Source organism: Stegostoma tigrinum, chromosome 4 (assembly GCF_030684315.1).
Source record: "Stegostoma tigrinum isolate sSteTig4 chromosome 4, sSteTig4.hap1, whole genome shotgun sequence".
Lineage (NCBI taxonomy): Eukaryota > Metazoa > Chordata > Chondrichthyes > Orectolobiformes > Stegostomatidae > Stegostoma > Stegostoma tigrinum.
Window position 1 is genome coordinate 117,447,955 of NC_081357.1, and position 21,651 is coordinate 117,469,605.

Consider the following 21,651-nt stretch of genomic DNA (forward strand, 5'->3'; position numbering starts at 1 on the left):
TTTGCCTCTAACCCCGCAGCTTGGCCTGACCTAAGTGTCTGTGCGCTCTCTCTCGGCTCATGTCACTTCTGCCTGCAAGCAAGAGTGCCAGTCAGAGTCTTACTTTGTGATTTGGCTTTTCTGAATGAATAGCTTCTGGCAACATGTAAAAGGCGGGGTGGGGGGAAGCAACAGGTAATGTTTCAGGTCTGGTGAGCCTTCCTCAGAACTTGAGGTTGGTGAGACCTGTGGGTGCCAAGCTCTCTCATCTCTGTGGTGTGAGAGGGAGCTTAGGAATTGAAGAGTTGGTTGCTGATTTTTGCTGATATTTTTAGGTGGTGGTAGATGGTGTTCCAGTGAATTTAAGTAATAATGGGTCTACTGGATCAGTTGACAGGAAAAACCCTCTGAAGATCGATCTTTACTGCCTTTGACTTGTTTCTACCTGATTTTATTGCACTCAACCCATGTTCTTAAAACTACGCTTGCTTGTGTTTGATGCTATTCAATCCTCCTAAGCATGTGCCTGGAGAACCCCCTGCTCCTCCAAGCTGAATGGAAGATTTATTTAGTTCCCACTTCACCTTTGCACCAAGATCTTCAATGTAGTTTTTGAAAATCGTACCTGTTTTTATGTACATACGCAGCCATTGCTTGAAATGGTACAGTACAAGGCTTGGATGTTAAAATTTTTGACTTTACAATTGCATACAGAAATAAAATCAGAAGTAAGCCATTTTGCCTGCTGAGATTGCCTCACCTTTCAGTATGCCCATGGCTAAAGGATTTATTGTAATTCTACACTCCCATCTAGCCCAGATTATGTTTTTGATTTTCCGTTCTAACAAGATACACTACCACTACTTAATTCTGACCTCCATTTCCACCACGTTTTGAGGCAGTGTGTTTTGAAGCTGCACAGTTTGAGGGCAAGGAACAATTCCCATTTTTTTTTTTTTTTGAAAAAAGAAGCATAAATGAACCCAACTTCTTAATGCTGCCCTCTAGTTCTCCCTCCCCAGGGAAGCATCCTTTCGAAGTCTACCTTTTGGAGACCATTCAGAATCTCTTACATTTTCAATCAGTTAGCCCTTGCTCTGTTCTGCCGGTGCAAACAAGCCCAGATTGCAGGGGCCCTGCATCTACAATGTGGGATTATCAATCCAAACAATTTCAACAGTCTCTCAATGTTATTCAGGTGGCTTGATATTTCAGATCTGGGTTGTGTTCAAGCCTTGCCTTTCCTTCAATGAAACTGTATTGAGTGTCAGTTCATGGGCTTGCAGCCATTTCTACCTTGGAGAAAGCCTGGAACGCTTTGTGCAGCGAAACAAATTAAGGCAGTCACTTCTGTTAAATTTACTGAAGATGAATGCTGGCATGAGTCCAGTTCCTGCAAATAGACTGTTTTGGATCAATTTGTTTGGAAAATTTTGTGCATTGTATAAACCTGAGGATTGAGCAGATTTTTCACTTATCACCCAAAAAGCTTGATGGTATACAATGCAAATCATTGTTCAGTTCAGGATGATTCTGTCTTTCAAGATGGATATGTCTGCAGCTCTAATTGTTTGAACGGATGCTGTTTAAGAGGTCATTCACTAAAAGGTGCAGTCAATCTCCCTCAAGTTGACACAGCAAAGTGACATACCTAGCCTGGAAAATTTTATGTTCAGCGCCTTGTTTGTTCAGTGTTTGCTCCACATTTAGCCTTTTAAAATGAAGCCATTGAGAGTTTGTGCTGACGTTTTTGCATTGAAAACCAAGCAAATTATCAGCAGGAATTGCCACTTGGGACCCCTCCAAGCTTGCTATGCCACTGAAATAAAATAAAGACTGATTGCAGCAGGCCAAGCAGCATCAGAGGAGCAGGAAGGCTGATGTTTCAGGCCTAGACCCTTCAGAAATGGGGGAGGGGAAGGGGTGTCTGAAAGAGGGGGAGGTGGATAGAAGATGGACAGAAGATAGGTGGAGAGGAGACAAGTAGGTCACAGGCAGGGATGGAGCCAGTAAAGGTGAGTGTAGGTAGGGAGGGGATAGGTCAGTCCAGGGAGGATGGACAGCTCAAGGAGGTGGGATAAGGTTAGTAGGTAGGAGATGGGGGTGGTCCTTGAGATGGGAGGTGGGTATAGGTGAAACAAAGGACAGGTCAGGGAGGTGGGGACAAGCTGGGCTGGTTTTGGGATGCGGTGGGGGAAGAGGAGATTTTGAAGCTTGTGAAGCCCATATTGATACCATTGGGCTGCAGGGTTCCCAGGCGGAATATGAGTTGCTGTTCCTGCAACCTTCAGGTGGCATCGTTGTGGCACTGCAGGAGGCCCAGGATGGACATGTCTGAGGAATGGGAGGGGTATTTGAAATGTTTTGACTGGGAGGTGCAGTTGTTCAATGTGAGTTGAGCGTAGGTGTCCTACAAAGCAGTCCCCAAGCCTCCGCTTGGTCTCCCCAATGCAAAGGAGGCCACAACAGGTACAGCGGATACAATATACCACATTGGCAGATGTGCAGGTGAACATCTGCTTGATGTGGAAAGTTGTCTTGGGGCCTGGGATGGGGTTGGGGAGAGGTGAAGCACTTCCTCTGGTTTCAGGGAAAAGTGCCAGGTGTGGTGGGGCTGGAGGGGAGTGTGGAGCAGACAAAGGGTTCCTCCTGAAACCAGACAAGGGTGGGAATGGAAAAATGTCTTTGGGGTCGGATTGCAGATGGCAGATGCGTTGGATCTGAAGGTTGGTGGAGTGGTACATGAGGCCGAGGGGGATTCTGTTCTGGCTGTTATTGTGGGGAGGGGGTAGGTGAGGGACGAATTGCGGGTAATGCGGGAGTCACAGTCGAAGGGTGTTCTCGACCACTGAGTGGGGGAAGTTGCAGTCTTTGAAAAACGAGGACACCTGATGTAAGGGAGTGGAATGCCTCATCCTGGGAGCAGATGTGGCAGAGGCTAAGGAATTGGGAACAGGGGATGGTATTTTTGCTGGAAGGTAGGTGGGAGGTGGTGTATTCTAGGTAGCTGTGGGAGAAACGGGTATCAGTTTCCAGGTGTTTTCATCTCTGGTAACCAGAGGTCCAGGAAGGAGAGAGGTATCAGATGGTCCAAATGAACTCTAGGTTGGGATGGAAGGTGTTGGTGAAGTAGATGAACTGTTTGAGCTCCTTGTAGGAGCATGGGGTGGTGCCGATACAGCCATCCATGTAACGGATATATGTATATCTAGACACTTACATGGATGGGAGGTGAGCAAATGGACACAGACCCTTAAACGGATGACAGGTTAGACAGAGGATGTGGATCGGCACTGGCTTAGAGGGCCGAAGGACCTGTTCCTGTGCTGTAATTTTCTTTGTTCTTTGGGAGGATGAGGTAGGGTTTAGGGCCAGTGTAGCTACAGAAGAGGACTGTTCCACATACCCTACAAAGAGGCAGGCATAGCTTGGGCCCATGCGGGTACCCATGGCCACCCCCTTGTAGGAAGTAGGAGGAATTGAAAGGTCGTTGAGGGGGAGGATGAGTTTGGCTAAGCAGTGAGGGTGTCCCTGGAGGGGGGGTCTGGTTGGGCCTATGGGACAGAAAGAAATGGAGGGCCTTTAAGCCATCTGTATGGGGAAAGCAGGTGTGTAGGGACTGCACATCTATGGTAAAGATGCGGTGTTGGGGACTGGGGAATTGAAAGTTCTGGAGGAGTTGGGGGGTGTGGGTGGTGTCACAGACGTACGTAGGGAGTTCCTAGACCAAGGGGGAGAAAATGTAGTTGAGATAAGCTCGGTGGGGCAGGAGCAAGCGGATCTTAGACTGCATCGGCACCACCTCATGCTCCCACAAGGAGCTCAAACAGTTCACCCACTTCAACACCTTCCATCCCAACCCCAAGTTCACTTGGGCCATCTCTGATACTTCTCCTCTCTCCTTCCTAGACCTCAGTTTCCACTTCTTCTGGTAACCACCTGGAAACTGTCCATTTCAAGCCCACTGACTCCCACAGCTACTTAGAATACACCATCTCCCACCCACCTTACAGCAAAAATTCCATCCCCCTGTTCCCAGTTCCTTTTGCCTCTGCAGCATCTGCTCCCAGGATGAGGCATTCCACTGCCATACATCCCAGGTATCCTTGTCCTCCATTTTCAAGGACTGTAATGGGGCTAGTCCCCCAGTGGTCGAGAACACCCTCGACCGTGTGTCCTGCATTTCCTACAACGCGTCACTCACCTCCTCCTTCCCCCCCCCCCCCCCAAACCCCTGCAATAACTACCAAAACAGGATCCCCCTCATCCTCACGTACCACCCCACCAATCTCTGGATCCAGCATATCCTCCTCCGACACTTCCTCCATCTGCAATCCAACCCCGCCACCAAAGACGTTTTTCCATCCCCACCCTTTATCCGCATTTCGGAGGGACCACTTTCTCCATGACTCCCTGTCTGCTCCACAATCCCCTCCTCCAGCCCCACCACACCTGGCACTGTTCCCTGAAACAGCAGGAAGTGCTACACCTCCCCCCTCACCCCCATCCCAGGCCCCAAGAAGGCTTTCCACATCAAGCAGAGGTTCACCTGCACATCTGCTAACGTGGTACACTGTATCCGCTGTTCCCATTGTGGCCATCTCTACGTTGGGGAAACCAAGCGGTGGCTTGGGGACCGTTTTTTAGAACACCTACACTCAGTTCACACTGAACAACTGCACCTCCAGTCGTGAAGCATTTCAACTCCCCCTCCCATTCCTTTAGACGACATGTCCATCCTGGGCCTCCTGCAGTGTCCCAACTATGCCACCCAAAGGTTGTGGGAACAGCACCTCCATATTTGGCTTGGGAACCCTGCAGCCCAATGGTATCAAGTGGACTTCACAAGCTTCAAAATCTCTCCCTCCCTCCTACTGCATCCAAAAACCAGCCCAGCTTGTTCCCGCCTCCCTAACCTGTCTTTTCTCCCACCTAGCCCCACCTCAAGCCCCACCCCCATCTTCGACCTCCTAACCTCATCCCACCCCCTTGACCTGTCTGTCCTCCCTGAACTGACCTATTTCCCCCTCCCTAACTCCCCACCTACTCTCCTTTTACTGTCTCCATCCCTGCCTCTGACCAGTCTGTCTCCTCTCCACCTTTCTCTATCTGTCTCCCCTTCTCTCTCCCTATTTACTTCAGACCCCCCCCTTACCATCCCCCATTTCTGAAGAAGGGTCTAGACCCCGAAATGTCAGCCTTCTTGCTCCTCTGAAGCTGCTTGGCCTGCTGTGTTTATCCAGCTCTAAACCTTGTTATCTCAGATTCTTCCAGAATCTGCAGTTCCTACTATTTTATACAATTGCAAATCTGTTGAGCTTCAAATTTAAAAGGAAGGAATTTGCAGTGGTCCCCTAAATAAAAGGCAGTTGATTCTTCTGTAGTTATCCTTTTTGTAGTTGGGAGTTTTTTTGGAGATCATTAGTGGGCTATTGGAAGCCAGGGTGTGTTGATGTATTGAACCACTATTCAGATTGGAAGGCCTGTGCTGGAGTTATAAATTCTGGAGTCCTGCTAATCAATATTTTGGGTTTTTTTTGTCAAGTGAATGAAAGTTGCCTTGTAAAATCTTGTGTGCTGGAGAATTGCTGGAATAATGAAGAAAAATCAGTGAATTCCTGAGTAGTTACTACCTTTTTTGAGTTGGCCCCAGGAAAAATGAATTCATCTTCAAGGTTTGGGTTAGATAAAGGATATCTTGAGGGTGTTATAGGCAATGAGTAGATTTGCACTGTAAATTCAGTTCTGTAAATTAGTGACATTAATGGTGTTTGGTTTCTTTTAATTTTAAAGACTTATTTTTGACAGTTAATCGCTAGTTTGCTTGGACTTTCAAACAATTTGGTCCCTAAATGTTGATGGTAACATTTTGAAGCTCAGCCACTGTTTCCAAATAAACCAACTGATTTTATTCTGAAAATTGAGATCCTGCCTTATTGCTGTCTGTTCGCTTCCTGCTGCTGCTTAAATGTTTGGCATTATGAAATACCAGTTTGTTGTCTTGCCGCCTTAATTTTAATCTTGCAATTTTCATACTTAACCAAGATAATAAATAACACTACAGGCATAGTAAGACCTGAATGAAATGCATCTGAATAGATTGGGCTTTTGTTAAAAAGTCCTGATGCCAAAGATGATGAAGCCTGTAGCCTCAGCAATGATTCTTTGAGCCTAAGATGATGTGCTTGATGCAGCTGTTATAGCTGTGTGAAAGATCGTACAATTGGAAATGTCTTCTTAAAAACTTTCACCACCTGAGATTTCCTTTTAAGATTTCTTCTGAATTTTGACAATAAGTCTATTTGATTGAAACACTTGTGCATTTCCTGATCCTACATTATAGCTCTCAGTTTATACTTGCCTTTCACCAAAGGCTGGCACAATCTGTTTGGATTTCTCCACTGTGCATCTTTTTTTATCTTACTGATGCTAATTACCCATTGTTAACACTGTACCTGCTTCAGTTGTGAACCTGACAGAAAATGTCATTAACATATCATAAAGAATAGAATTCCAGCAGTGTGGAAACAGGCCATTCGGCCTAACAAGTCCACACTGCCCCTCCAAACAGCATCACACCCAGACCCATTTCCCATGTCTAACCCACCTAACCTAAACATCCCTCAACACTAAGCAATTTACCATGGTCAATCCACCTAACCCACACATCTTTGGACTGTGCGAGGAAACTGGAGCACCCGTAGGAGACATTGGGAGAATGTGGAAAGTTGCCCGAGGCAGGAATCGAACCTGGGTCCCTGCCACTGTGAAATAGTGGTGATAACCACTGAGCAGAGTCACCATGCTGCCCTGGCTTCATCTGTTGGAAGAACACCTGAGATTTGGGTTTCTGTTTGCCATAGGAATTGCACAGCATTAAACGAATTTAATTTAAAACTTGAACTATCGTAATCACATGTAAGCAGAAGAAAATTGAACTGTTTTATAGGTTGTAAACACCAGATGGTGCAAGTGAGCTACGATTGAAAAGCTTTGCTCACTTTTGGTAAACGAGCAATATTTTCAGTTTCAGTTTAATGTCAAATATTGAGATTTGAAAAAACAGCAAGATGGTGGTGGGTAATGCACTGTGACAGATCTCCATTCTAAATTAGGATATCTTTTAAATCTAATTTTGCATTTTTATCTTCTGTAACCAGCTTTGGAAATGCAAGTATACTACGTATTAGCTTCTAGTCTTTTTAAGAAGCAGTTTCTTTGACTTGTTCTGTTTGGAACAATGGGGAATGCATCTGCATTTTGTGTACACATCGTTTTTTGATCATCTTGAATTGGATTAGGAAGTGACACATGAGCACTTGACAGGTTTTTTTCCTTTAAAGGAAAACCTCAGCTGGTTATTTACATGCAAGATCATTATTGTGGAGTATGCACATGCAATAAAGCTGATTTAGAACTGGCATCAGACTTCCAGCCTTTGCAGTGTTGAACACAGCTGCAAAGTCTTGCAGTAAACATCTGCAGGCTCCTAAGAGATCAAGCATTGGCCCTCAAGCTGGCTAATGTGAGCCTCCTCCATGATCTCTTTCAACAAGCAATGTAATCATTTTTTGTCTGACTCACCCAAAATGGGAATGATAGTGTGATTGGAAAAAGCAAGTTTGATAAATATTCCAATATCTGGTAATCTTAAAGGCTCTTGTGTAGTTTGCATTTCCTTTTGTTTAGCAAATGTATGTAAAATATTCTTGATATAGAGGGACCTTAATTTTCATCTCCATTTTCAGTCCTTGATTATAATTGTGCTGGCTACAATGAGCTGTGTTCACAGTTCTCCTTGTAAGTCTGCATAATCTGAAGGTATGTTTGGGAATTGTACTTTTTTTCTTGTCAAATAACACCCTGCTTGGCATTGACCAGGATCTTACATTGTAGCCTACTTGCAAAAAAAAAGCCAACTGAGTGGATTCATGTTAACTTTCTTTCGGTAAGAAATTTGTAGAATAACACTTTTTTTAAAAAAAAGGGATCTTCCAGGAAGAATGTAAAACTGATACATTAGTGATAACTACTTTTAAGTTCTGGAGTAAAGCAGGAAATGTAACTTTACCATCCTGAATTTTTTTTTGAGTAAATAAATCTAATCTCTGTTTCTACATTTTAAAGGAGCCAGAAATTGAGCAGACTGGAAGTGGGCAGGACACAAGACCACAATCTGCACTTCCTGGAAGCAGGTAATAAGCTGTAGAAATTCTGATTTCTCTCTAACTCCTAATTACACTGCACCCCCCGCCCCGACTGCAGCCTCCCTGGATTGTAGGGTGAAATGTTTCTTCCAGCTTTATAAGTTTTCTAAACATTGTTTATCACACAATACCCAGTGGAATCTTTAAATGAAAATTTACTGCTGTAATCTTTTTGAAAGGGTGATAAAGAAAGCCTTCAGTGTTGAAGCATGCTAATTCGCAGTATTTTTTTGGAGTTATGTACAAGATGAGGCTGTTATCTTTTTTATCTGGAGTAGGGAATTGGTAGCTGGTTGGTACCAGCCTCACCAGCTCTCTCTTATTTTTAGAATTGCTAAGACGATTGTTCTCCCAGAGTTGTATATCTTAGCTCCCTTTTGAGCCATAAACAAACGCTGTGGGTGCACAGATCACTGTCTTTCTCAGTAATATTAATTAGGAATTGACTGGGATCAGTTTATCACTCGTCTCCATTACTCCCTTTCTGTTTTGAGAGGAATAAAAGTGCTCTGTGTTGTGCATCACCTCAATGCTGTGACTAAGAAACAGAGTTTAAAATTTTTTTGGCCTGAACCATCTAACAGAAAATGTACGGAGTTAAGTCCCTGTCTTTACTTCATTCCCCGTCCTTCTCTTCTAGTGCTATGAAATGAGGCTTGGTAGGATCGCTTGAGGTTCCTAATTTAGTGTTGTTTTGCCCACTGGCTGCTTAAGTAGTGTGTAACTCAATTGGGGCCAACTTACAGCTCCCTCTCCCATAGTCCCTGATTTTTGTCGTGAGATTTTTTTCCTCTCTTGAAGCCGTCTTTACTTTGTGCCCTGCTTCTGAGCTACTGCTCATAGTAAGGGTTTGGGAAACAGCAAGTGGAAACCAAGCTGAAAGAAGTGTTTTTTTTAAAAAACTTTGCATTTCAAACTTGCCATTTTAGTACCTACTTATGCCACACAAATTGTGGGAAAACCATTTATGAATGTTGCACATACTCAGTACTAAGATTTTACGTTCTGAAGTGGATTTGCACAATATTCCACTCTTTTTGGCTTAATATGTCCATATAAAGTAGGGAAATGCTACTTTGTGAGCCAATCTTCCTCAGATATCTGAAATGCTTCTCGTTTTTTTAATTGAAAAGCAGCAGATTGGAAAATGTGAAGTCTTGTTAGCTAACAACCTTTGTGTGGTGTAGATATTTGATATGTGCATCACTGGTTTCCTTCCCATCATATTTGTCATTCATTTTTGTTTTGTTTGTTGACATTAATGAAATGTAGCTGGTCAATACTGCCCTGTGCCTGAACTTTATTGCTTCTGATAGGTTAAAAGATGAATCATCATCCAGCGATGAAGATGTGAAAATGATCAACCAAAATTCCAGCGCATGCCAGCAAGATCACAGCTTGTCATCTTTGTCATATGTTTCATATGTGAAATCCCTTCGGCTCAGTTCTGAACAGCTTGTAAGTACAAAATACATCGTTGGACAGTATGTTGGTGAAGGTTCTTGTGATCTGTAATACAAGCCTAAATAAAGGCTGCTGTCTGCCAATTATTGTTCCAGAAGTCTGCCACTTTCAATTTTTTTTGTCTGCAGCAATGCCTTTAAATGATCAGTTTCCATTAAATGTTCTGTAAATTTGAGGCTTTTGCACTTTTTTAAACTAAGTATTTTTACTTTACATTTTATGGTGCTATTTGGCATGTGCCATTAAATTCAAACTACTTGAAAGCCCATTGTGATCCATACAATCTGCTCCTCCCCACGTCAGTGGAACAGCTTAGCAATGACGAGCAGCTTCAAAAAAAGCTATCACTGCATCATTTGGGTATGCAGAATGTATTGATGCTCCCAAATTTGGGAGCATTTCAATTGTTGATCTGAATGATTTAATAAAATGTTATGTTGACAGAAATGAGGACTAATGTAGATATCCATTGCGAACTTGGTCATTTGCTCTTTTTTTTGGAAATTGTATACCAGAGAAGCAGTTGTAAAATGTTCAGCTGTTCAGACACAGTTTTTTTGTCTTGCTTTTTAAAAGGAATTGAGTCTAACACAAGGGAAAGTGAAAGACAGGGATTGTGGAGTTAAATGGAAAGATAAGCAACCGGATAGCATATGTACAGGTGGATTTAAGCTCGGCAGACTAGGAATACAGCAAAAAGGATGGATAGCTTAAGACCTTTTAGGATTCCCAATTTATCTAATAATGATAAGAAAGCTAGCATTAAGGCACTTTACCTAAATGCTCGTAGTATTGGCAACAAAGTAGATGAATGAACAGCACAAATCCTCTTGAATGATTATGATGTGGTAGGCATCACAGACACATGGTTGCAGGGAGCTCAGGACTGGCAGTTAAACATTGAAGGATTCACAAGATATCGAAGACAGGGAGGTGGGCAGAGGGGTTTTGGTAGCCTTGTTAGTTAATGGAATTAAATCTACGGCACTGAATGACATAGGGTCAGAAGATGTGGAGTCTGTGTGGGTGGAATTGAGGAACCACAAAGGCAAAAAAACTATAATGGGAGTTATGTACAGTTCTCCTAACAGTGATCAGGACCAGGGGCGCAAGATGCACTGAGAAATAGAGCATGTCAGAAAGGCAAGGTCACGGTGATCATGGGGGACTTCAATATGCAGGTGGATTGGGTGAATAATGTTGCCGGTGGATCCAAAGAAAGGGAATTCATGGAATGTTTGCAGGATGGCTTTTTGGAACAGCTTGTGATGGAGCCCACAAGGGAGCAGGCTATTCTGGACTTAGTGCTATGAAATGAGCCAGACTTCATAAAAGACCTTAAAGTAAGGGAGCACTTAGGAGGCAGTGATCATAATATGGTAGAATTCAGTCTGCAGTTTGAAAGAGAAGGCAAAATCGGATGTAATGGTCTTACAGTTGAATAAAGGTAATTACAGGGGCATGAGAGAGGAATTGACGAAAATCGACGGGGAGCAGAGCCTAGTGGGGAAGACAGCAGACCAACAGTGGCAGGAGTTTCTGGGTGTAATTGAGGACACAGTACAGAGGTTCATCCCAAAGAAAAAGATTATCTGGGGTGGAATTAGACAGCCATGGCTGACAAAAGTCAGGAAATAAATCAAAGAAAAAGAGACAGCCTATAAAGTGGCCAAGAACACTGGGAAATCACAAGATTGGGAAGGCTACAAAAACAGAGGATAACAAAGAGGAATAAGGAAGGAGACGATCAAACATGAAGGTAGGCTAGCTGGTAATATTAGAAATGATAGTAAAAACTTCTTTCAATGCATAAGAAACAAACGAGAGGCAAAAGTAGATATTGGGCTGCTCCAAATTGATACTGGAAGGCTAGTGATGGGAGATAAGGAAATAGCTGAAGAACTGAAGTACTTTGTGCCAGTCTTCACAGTGGAAGACATGAGCAGTATGCCAACAATTAGGGAGAGCCAGGGGGCAGAGTTGAGTACAGGAGGCTTTACAAAAGAGTGCTAGAAAAGCTAAAGGGTCTAAAAATTGATAAATCTCCAGGCCCCGATGGGCTACATCCTCGAGTTCTGAGGGAGGTGGCTGAGGAAATAGCGGAGGCTTTGGTTGTGATCTTTCAAAAGTCACTGGAGTCAGGGAAAGTCCCAGATGATTGGAAAATTGCTATTGTAACTCCCCTGTTTAAGAATCAAGGCAAAAGATGGAAAATTATAGGCCGATTAGCCTAACCTCGGTAGTTGGTAAAATTCTAGAATCCATTGTCAAGGATGAGATTTCTAAATTCCTGGAAATACAGGGTCAGATTAGAACAAGTCAGCATGGATTTAGTAAGGGGAGGTTGTGCCTGACAAACCTGTTAGAATTCTTTTGAAGATGTAACAAGTATGTTAGACCAGGGAAACCCAGTAGATGTTATCTATCTAGACTTCCAAAAGGCCTTTGATATGGTGCCTCGTGGGAGGCTGCTGAGTCAGGTGAGGGCCCATGGTGTTCGAGGTGAGCTACTGGCTTGGATTGAGGATTGGCTGTCTGACAGGGCAGAGAGTTGGGATAAAAGGCTCTTTCTCGGAATGGCAACGGGTGACGAGTGGTGTCCCACAGGGTTCAGTTTATGGGGCTACAGCTGTTCGCCTTTTTTCCTATATAAATGATCTGGATGAAGGGACGAGGGGCAGTCTGGTGAAGTTTGCCGATGATATGAAGATATGTGGATAGGCAGGTAGTACTGAGGTGGTGGGGCAGCTGCAGAAAGATTTAGACAGTTTAGGAAAGTGATCCAGGAAATGGCTGAAATTCAATGTGAGGTTTTGCACTTTGGAAAAAAGAATACAGGCATGGACTATTTTCTAATTGGTGAGGAAAATTTGCAAGTCAGAAGTACAAAGGGATCTGGGAGCGTTGGTCCAGGATTCTCTAAAGGTTAACTTGCAGGGAGAGTCCGTGATTAAGAAAGTGAATGTAATGTTGTCATTTATCTCGCGGGTTGGAATATAAAAGCAGTGATGTGCTTCTGAGGCTTTATAAGGCTCTAGTTATGCCCCATTTAGAATACTGTCCAATTTTGGGCCCCACACCTCAGGAAGGACATACTAGGCCTGGAGCGTGTCCAGCGGAGATTCATGTGGATGATCCCTGGAATGGTAGGTTTAATGTATGATGAATGGCTAAGGATTCTGGGATTGTACTCACTAGAGTTTAGAAGATTGACGGGAGATCTAATAGAAACTTACAAGATAATGTATGGCTTAGAAAGGGTGGACTCTGGGAAGTTGTTTCTGTTAGGCGGGGAGACTCGGACCTGTGGGCACAGCCTTAAAATTAGAGGGGGTAAATTTAAAACTGAAATGAGACGACATTTCTTCAGCCAGAGAGTGGTGGGCTTGTGGAATTCATTGCCACGGAGTGCAGTGGAGGCCGGGATGTTGGATGCCTTCAAGGGGGAGATAGACAAATTCTGGATCTCAGAAGGAATCAAGGGCTACGGGGAGAGTGCTGGGAAGTGGAGTTGAAATGCCCAGCCATGATTTAAATGGTGGAGTGGACTTGGTGGGCTGAATGGCCTTACTTCCACTCCTATGTCTTATGGTCTAATATTGTGACAATGCTGCCACTTTAAAAGGTTATTTTATTCTGGGTTGTAGTGGTAGGTTGTAAGACAAAGGTACCAAACAGTCTGCTAGTACCACAAGAGGAAACAAAGTGAGACCTTCAGGTCTGTTCTAAGTTTGTAACAACGGGAGCAGCCTGAATGTCTTGCAGACCAAGCTCTCTAGTCTTCTCTAGCTTCAGTATCAGTAGTTGTTTGGGGTCTCTAGCTTTTGGTGTCTGATTCCTAACTGCTACTTTTCTAAAGTTCCTCCATATTGTTCCCTCCTGGATTGGAGAAATGCATGTAAGAATCTGTCTGAATTTACCTTCTGTGCCAAGGGGTGTGTTTATGGGATGCTATGATATTGGAATAGTTAAGTAGCAATAGTTACTTTTTTCAATAGTTACACTAAATTCCTCTTTGGTATTTTAGTGTTTTAAAGAAATTGTTTTGTTTTGACATGGAGTAGTTTGGACCAGTCATACAATGTCTGGAGCACGGCATTTCACATCTACCTTCTAAATTTAGGGTCTGGGCTACCTTTGAAATATTTTGAAGGGGTCTGGTCTTGCCCATAACAATACCCCTTGGTTTCACTGACCAATTCAGCAGTCCACTTCCATTACCTGAAAATTATTTGCTGCTCAACTTGTAGATTTTTTTTCTCTTTTTTTTAGTCCTGTCTGAATCTAGAATGTGACAGTCAATATCACCTGAGGTTAGTTGGAAAAAGAAATTCAGGCTGGACTGTGGTAAAACAATGCAAAATTTAAAATATCATTAAAAGAAACAAATTTTGGAATCTATGAACGAAGGGAGGTCGGCAAACAAGCATAGGGTATTTGGGTCCAAGAGCTATGAGGAAAGCTAGGCTATGAATCTTGGAGCAAATTAAACCATATTCTTGATTATTTTATCAAGATTTGTTAATAAGTGAATACCGAGGAAAGAGGATAGTGGTTCATTTTAAAAGATAAAATGAAGCTGCTGAGTATAAGGAAATGCCACTGTGATGAAGCTTTGTGTGGTGGTGGGGAAACAAACTCTAACAGGAGATTAAGGAATTTAGTAGTGTTGCTTGATCTAGTTAAGAGGTGACTTAAAGACTGAAACTGATTTGTTAGCTGCATAGAGATAGTAGGAACTGCAGATGCTGGAGAATCTGAGATAACAAGGTGTACAGCTGGATGCACACAGCAGGCCAGGCAGCATCAGAGGAGCAGGAAGGCTGATGTTTTGGGCCTAGACCCTTGTTTAGCTTGAGGCAGATCAAGGTACAAGATGAAACCAGAGGAATTAAGGACAAAGATGAGAGCAACATTTTTACAGTTTCTCGAGTCACGGAATGCTAGAGCAGGACCCAAGGATTGAAACTGATGCTAACTCCTGTAAGAATTCATTAGGTGGCTCACTTGAAGGAAACCAAATAAAGGGGTTTAGGAACAGGATAGACATGACATCAGTCCAAAAGCTTGTGGAGGGCAAACGCCAATATGAACTGATCAGCTTAATGACTAATTTCTGCATTGTCTGTTCCACATGATTCTTAATATGTTTGGGGATAACTTGTCTGTTGCGGAAATGTTACAGGATAAAGCTTTTGTTGTTGGCTTACTTTTAAGTGCTTTGTCTTTTTGGGTTGTAATTATGTTATCACATAAAGTAGTTTGTGCATGTTGTTGCAAATGTGGCGATGCAAATCTATTATTAAGCATACTAAAGTTATGAGGCATCAGACCACCTTGGGAAGCTCTGGCACACAACTTCCCTGTAATGCAGTGTAACTCCAGCTTGTTTTAATATTCTATGAACTGGTGTTTGTCAATTAAGAAATGCTACATTGCTTTCAACCCCAGATTAAAAACACATTCTTTTATGCTTTGTCATATCTGTTTGTTTTCTCTCTTTCCCTCTGTACTGAATCGCTTCCTGAAAGGCCCAAGAATGCTTATTAGAATAACCCTGTTAGCAATCCCCTTACTCTGCTGCAGCACCTTGCCTGGACTGATGTAATCTTCTCTCCCTACATCCTCACAATCAAGATTGCTGATATTGGGTTTTGTAGTGTGTGGCCCATTATATGCTGGATTTAAATTAAGTTGATTCTTCTTTTGATGATATATGTAAATGCACCTCTTAACAACTGTGTACATACTAAACTATCAATACAAAATTTGAAGAGGCAAAGGTTTTGTCACAATGTTTGGTTAATCGAGCCCTATTTTTCTGATTAACAGAAAAGCCTCCAGCTAAAGGAAGGTCCAAATGATGTTGTATTTAGTGTCACAACACAATACCAGGGCACATGTCGTTGTGAAGGTACTATCTACCTCTGGAACTGGAATGACAAAATAGTTATTTCTGATATTGATGGAACAATTACAAGGTAGGTGATGATCTGTTGTATTTGCAAATAGTCCTTTGTCATGTTTGAACATGAGTTTTGAAGTGGTGAGATTTTATTTTACAACAGGTAAAAGGGTTCTGCAGTTAATCTTATGCGTTTTGTGCAGGTCTGATGCCTTGGGTCACATTTTGCCTACACTTGGTAAGGATTGGACACATCAAGGAATAGCGAAACTGTATCACAAAGTTAGCCAGTAAGTATTTGTAGCTACTTTTTAAGTGATCATAAAATTGTGCATCTTGGACATTCCTGTGTATTTATTAAAAAATTTATTTACAAGTCCTCTTGAGCAATGGTGGAAATTGCTAGGACTAATTTTTTTTTGAAACATCTGGTCATCAATGTTTTTCTACTATGTTTTAATGCCCTCGGGCACGTGGGCCTAACATAAAGTGCAGTTGAGAGATAATGGGAACTGCAGATGCTGGAGAATTCCAAGATAATAAAATGTGAGGCTGGATGAACACAGCAGGCCAAGCAGCATCTCAGGAGCACAAAAGCTGACGTTTCGGGCCTAGACCCTTCATCAGAGAGGGGGATGGGGAGAGGGAACTGGAATAAATAGGGAGAGGGGGGAGGCGGACCGAAGATGGAGAGAAAAGAAGATAGGTGGAGAGAGTATAGGTAGGGAGGGGATAGGTCAGTCCAAGGAAGACTGACAAGTCAAGGAGGTGGGATGAGGTTAGTAGGTAGGAGATGGAGGTGCGGCTTGGGGTGGGAGGAAGGGATGGGCGAGAGGAAGAACCGGTTAGGGAGGCAGAAACAGGTTGGACTGATTTTGGGATGCGGTGGGTGGGGGGGGGGGGGTAGAAAGAGCTGGGCTGGTTGTCTGGTGCAATGGGGGGAGGGGACAAACTGGGCTGGTTTAGGGATGCAGTAGGGGAAGGGGAGATTTTGAAACTGGTGAAGTCCACATTGATACCATTAGGCTGCAGGGTTCCCAGGCGGAATATGAGTTGCTGTTCCTGCAACCTTCGGGTGGCATCATTGTGGCAGTGCAGGAGGCCCATGATGGACATGTCATCTAGAGAATGGGAGGGGGAGTGGAAATGGTTTGTGACTGGGAGGTGCAGTTGTTTGTTGCGAACTGAAACAACTGCACCTCCCAGTCGCAAACCATTTCCACTCCCCCTCCCATTCTCTAGATGACATGTCCATAATGGGCCTCTTGCACTGCCACAATGATGCCACCCGAAGGTTGCAGGAACAGCAACTCATATTCCGCCTGGGAACCCTGCAGCCTAATGGTATCATTGTGGACTTCACCAGTTTCAAAATCTCCCCTTCCCCTACTGCATCCCTAAACCAGCCCAGTTTGTTCCCTCCCCCCACTGCACCACACAACCAGCCCAGCTCTTCCCCCACCCACTGCATCCCAAAACCAGTCCAACCCGTCTCTGCCTCCCTAACCTGTTCTTCCTCTCACCCATCCCTTCCTCCCACCCCAAGCCGCACCCCCATCTACCTACTAACCTCATCCCACCACCTCGACCTGTCCGTCTTCCCTGGACTGACCTATCCCCTCCCTACCTCCCCACCTATACTCTCTCCACCTATCTTCTTACACTCCATCTTCGGTCCGCCTCCCCCTCTCTCCCTATTTATTCCAGTTCCCTCTCCCCATTCCCCTCTCTGATGAAGGGTCTAGGCCCGAAACGTCAGCTTTTGTGCTCCTGAGATGCTGCTGGGCCTGCTGTGTTCATCCAGCCTCACATTTTATTATCTATAAAGTGCAGTTTTCACTTTTATAGATCTCTCAGAACTTTGCGAGTATTATGGACAGTGAGGAGCACAGTGATCGACTAGACTTCTAGGGATCTTAAACTGGTGAAATACATGCGTGTCAAATTTTTTTTTTAATTCAGAGAATTGTGAAGTGATGTGTTTTGGGAGAAATAACAAGGAATGGATAATGAACAAAGGCTACAATTCTAAGGGTGTGCAGGAGCAAAGAAAGCTGCATCTCCTATTCACCTTGCATTCTCAAATTTCAATTCTCAAATGAAAATTTATACGCAAAAATATAATTACTCACTCTCTTATGAATAAGATCTGGAAGGCACTGCCAGAGTGTAATGAAAGCAGGTTGAGGCTTAACTTTCAAAAAGGATTTGGGTCATATCTTGAGAGAACAATTGGACCAGTGCAGGGTATTGGAGCTAACTCAGTTGCTTTTGCAGGAGCTGGCACAGAGACATTGGCCCAACTCCAGTGTTATTATATTCCATAGGAAGATATCTTTTTTTTAGAGCTAGCCAGCTCCCAGCTTCACAGCACCTATTTCTTCTGCTGAACAACAATATTGAGTGTAAGTAGTCGATCAAATTTAGAGAATATGCAACTGTGAAGTTAAGGGTTTTATTCACAGTTGTGTAGGTAATATAGCAATTGGCTTGCACCCAGTCAGGTCCCAGAGTCTGTTCTGTCAGTTGGAGAGGGATTGCTGGATGTGACACTGGCAAAATTCTCAACTTTAAATCTGACTGTGGAATCTTCACCCTTCGAAGGGTGTTTGGGCCTCGTTTCAATGTGTCATTTTGAAAGGCTGTATCCACCGATTTGCAGTACTTGGCACTCGCTGAATTCTCAATCTCTTGGAATGGGATTTTTACCAAAGTAAAACAGCGACGCAAGCCCACATGCTACTACAGGGTGTGGCTGATCTTTCTGATCGCTGCCTGTGGACAGGACACTGGCTCAAGAAGGTGGGGAGGGGCGAAATGGTCATTGGCCAATATTGGAAGTTTTAGTTTTGGTTAAAACAAATCCCCCTAAAGGCTTGCAAGTCCTCACGTCACCCCCTCGACTGCACAAAATTTAAAACTTTTACTAAGACAGCGCAGCTTAAATCTCCAGGGCAACTACAGGTTACCACAGTTTGTTTCTGCACTCTCAAACTCAAAAGGAAAAAGCTTTTTAGATTGTTGTGCTGGTGGGGGTGGTGGGAATTGCTGTGTCACTCACATGGTGGGGAACAGAGATGCACAGCATGGAAATGGATCCTTCGGTCCAGTGCATCCATGCTTATCAGATGTCTGAAATTTATTACAGTCCCACTTCAGAATTTGGCCCATATCCCACTTAAACTCATCCTATTCATGTATCTATCCGGGTACCCTTTTTTTAAAATATTGGAGTTATACCAGCAGTCACTTCCACAAGCCTGGCAGCTTGTTCCATATGTGCACCACCCTCTGTGTGAAAATGTTGCCACTTGGACCCCTTTTTAAAAATATTCCCCCCCCCAATAAAACCTATGCTCCCTAGTGTTGGACGTGCATGCACACACCTGAAGATTGAACAAACCTGCAAAAGGTCACTCCCAACCTATTCACCCTCCCCCTATAGCACAATCTCTCCAACCCTGGCAACTTGTGTTGCTGCACAGTTATTCCATTTCCTTGCCCTCCATGGCATGGGACGTGGCTTTCATCGTTTCTTATGAATGACAACAGTGGAAAATGGGAACCTTGTTTTGAAAGCATTTAAAGTTGTTCTTGCATTAAATTCTGATAAGATAGAGGTTGTCTAGCCATAACAAGAAATTAGAATGGTTTGTGCAGATTGTGGGCAAGGAAGAATGAATTAATTGTGGACATTGGGCCAAGATTCGTCTTGTACACAGTGATTACTTTTGGTAGATAAATCAAAATTTCCCTATCCTTTACCTCCACACAAGCCTAAGTTTTATAATACCAGAGGTTTAGTGACGACATTGCTTATGGAACTATCTGGGAAGTGCATGGGTCATCTAATTGTGTTAGATTCACTTATGTCCTTATGAAATTCATACAAACCCTCGGGAACTTTTGAGAGGAATACATTGTTTACAAAGATGTGAAAGGGGCTGGAGACCCAGCCTTAACACTGCCATATTCTTGAGACTTCTGAAATCCCAAGCTAACATTACCTACTCAGATCTGATTTTTGCCAAACAGGTGACCATTGGAGTAGAGATTCCCAGTTTGAGATCCTATTAATACTCAGAACTAACTCAGTTTAAAGAGGGATTTCGGGTAATGGAATTCAAGATGAAATGCTTAATTATGTTGTGACTTTTACAGCCACCATGCATTTCCAAATGCCTTACAATCAGGTGAAGCAATTTTCTGAAGTGTAAAGTGAGTGTGTGCAGTCAAATTGCACACAGCATGATCCCATAAACAATACGATAATATTCCAATACTTAATGTTTGCAGAATATAGATTTGGGAAGGCATGCAGAATAAGTTCCTTGAGGTATCTATTTCTCCATTTCATTTATTCGCCTCTGTTTAATCCTAGGCACCTTTTTTGCTGAGTAAAACTTAATCTATCTTGGTTTTAAAAATGTCAGTTGACATTGCATCTAGTGCCTTTTCAAGTGAGCACCTTTTTCAGGGATTTCCATACGGAGTGTGGAATTGCTTCTGATTGCAGTTCTAAATAGGTTTGCTGTAATTGTATGATAAGAATATCTTGTCCTCCATTTTCTCAGTCTGTGAATGGATAAGAAAATGCAACACATGGTCATTTGAGTGCTGTAAACATTTTAACTGTACTTGCAGAAATGGGTACAAGTTTCTGTATTGCTCAGCACGTGCTATCGGGATGGCTGATATGACCCGTGGATATTTGCACTGGGTTAACGAAAAGGGGACGGTGTTGCCGAAAGGCCCTTTGTTACTTTGTCCCAGCAGTGTTTTTTCTGCTTTACACAGGTAATGTTTCTCTTAAAATTTTTGTTTTATGTCTTGTCATTTGCATTCTTCAGTTCACTGGATCACTTTAGCAGTTGGAGCCATAGAGATGTACAGGATGGAAACAGGCCCTTTGGTCCATCTCACCCATGCTGACCAGATATACTAAATAAATCCTAGTCCTATTGTTCAGCATTTGGCCTGTATCCCTCCCAAACCTTCCTGTTCACTTGCCCATCCGGATGTCTTTTCAAATGTTGTATTTGTACCAGCCTCCTTCATACCTGACAGCTTGTTTGATAAGTGCACCACTCTCTGTAAAATAATTGCCTGTTGGGTCTCTTTAAATATTTCCCCTATCACCTTTTTAAACCTATACCCTCCTAGCTTTGGACTCCCCTACCCAGGGGAGAAGACCTTGGCTATTCACCCTATCTATACCCCTCATGATTTTATAAACCTCTAAGCTCATCCTTTCACCTATTGACACTCCAGGGAAAATAGAGCTAGCCCATTTAGCCTCACCCTGTAACTAAAACCCTCCAACTAGGCAACATCCTTGTAAATATTATCTGAACCACTTCAAGTTTTGCCACCGCTTTCCTATAATGGAAAACAAGACTTGAATGCGATGTTCCAAAAATGACCTAACCAGTGTCCTGTCCAGTTGTGATGTATGTAAGATGTTGAACTTCCTTGATGACCTTGTTTTTCCATAATACTTTGCTAAAGGTTTGAAAGTGGATATTGCTATTGCTCCTATAGTGTCTACTACTGTTAGAACATTAGACTTGACAGTTTATTCTCCCCACTTTGAATTTAAATGGTAGAAATCTGATCTTTTGGTATAGATTAGTTAATCTGAAAACAGTTGTCTAGTTGTCCTAAAAAGATGATAGTTCACTAAAAGTCTACCTCTTCCATTGAAGATGAATATTAAAATGAGGTAGCTCAGTCAACATTCTAAATTAAATAACTTTTTAAGGTCTTACCATGATCCTTTAAGATTTTAATTTCATGTCTTTTCCCAAATTTATTCATACTTTTCAGAGAGGTAATTGAGAAGAAGCCTGAGAAGTTTAAGATCCAGTGCCTAACAGACATCAGGAACCTCTTTTACCCGAATAAAGAGCCTTTCTATGCAGCTTTTGGAAACCGATCTAATGTAAGTCAAAACTCTCCTTCTGCTGACCCACAAACACTAACATTTTAGAAAGCATGGCAGTAACCAGACAAAGCATCCATACACATTTTAAAGTGTAATGCTCGTTTTAAACAAAAAGCTCAGGGCAAACATCTATTAACCTTTTTTGTTTTGAG

The 21,651-nt window shown here is 42.9% G+C and overlaps 1 protein-coding gene across 4 annotated transcripts in view; it reads left to right on the forward strand.

The window, feature by feature from the left end:
- Window positions 1–21,651, forward strand: part of lpin1a (lipin 1a) — a 112,420-nt gene that overhangs the window by 79,036 nt on the left and 11,733 nt on the right. For all 4 annotated transcript variants that reach the window (XM_048531707.2, XM_048531708.2, XM_048531709.2 and 1 more), the window contains 6 exons: window positions 8,107–8,174; window positions 9,503–9,644; window positions 15,483–15,631; window positions 15,759–15,845; window positions 20,200–20,352; window positions 21,382–21,496. In XM_048531707.2, the coding sequence (XP_048387664.1) occupies window positions 8,107–8,174; window positions 9,503–9,644; window positions 15,483–15,631; window positions 15,759–15,845; window positions 20,200–20,352; window positions 21,382–21,496 (714 nt within the window). The remainder of the gene's footprint in view (window positions 1–8,106; window positions 8,175–9,502; window positions 9,645–15,482; window positions 15,632–15,758; window positions 15,846–20,199; window positions 20,353–21,381; window positions 21,497–21,651) is intronic.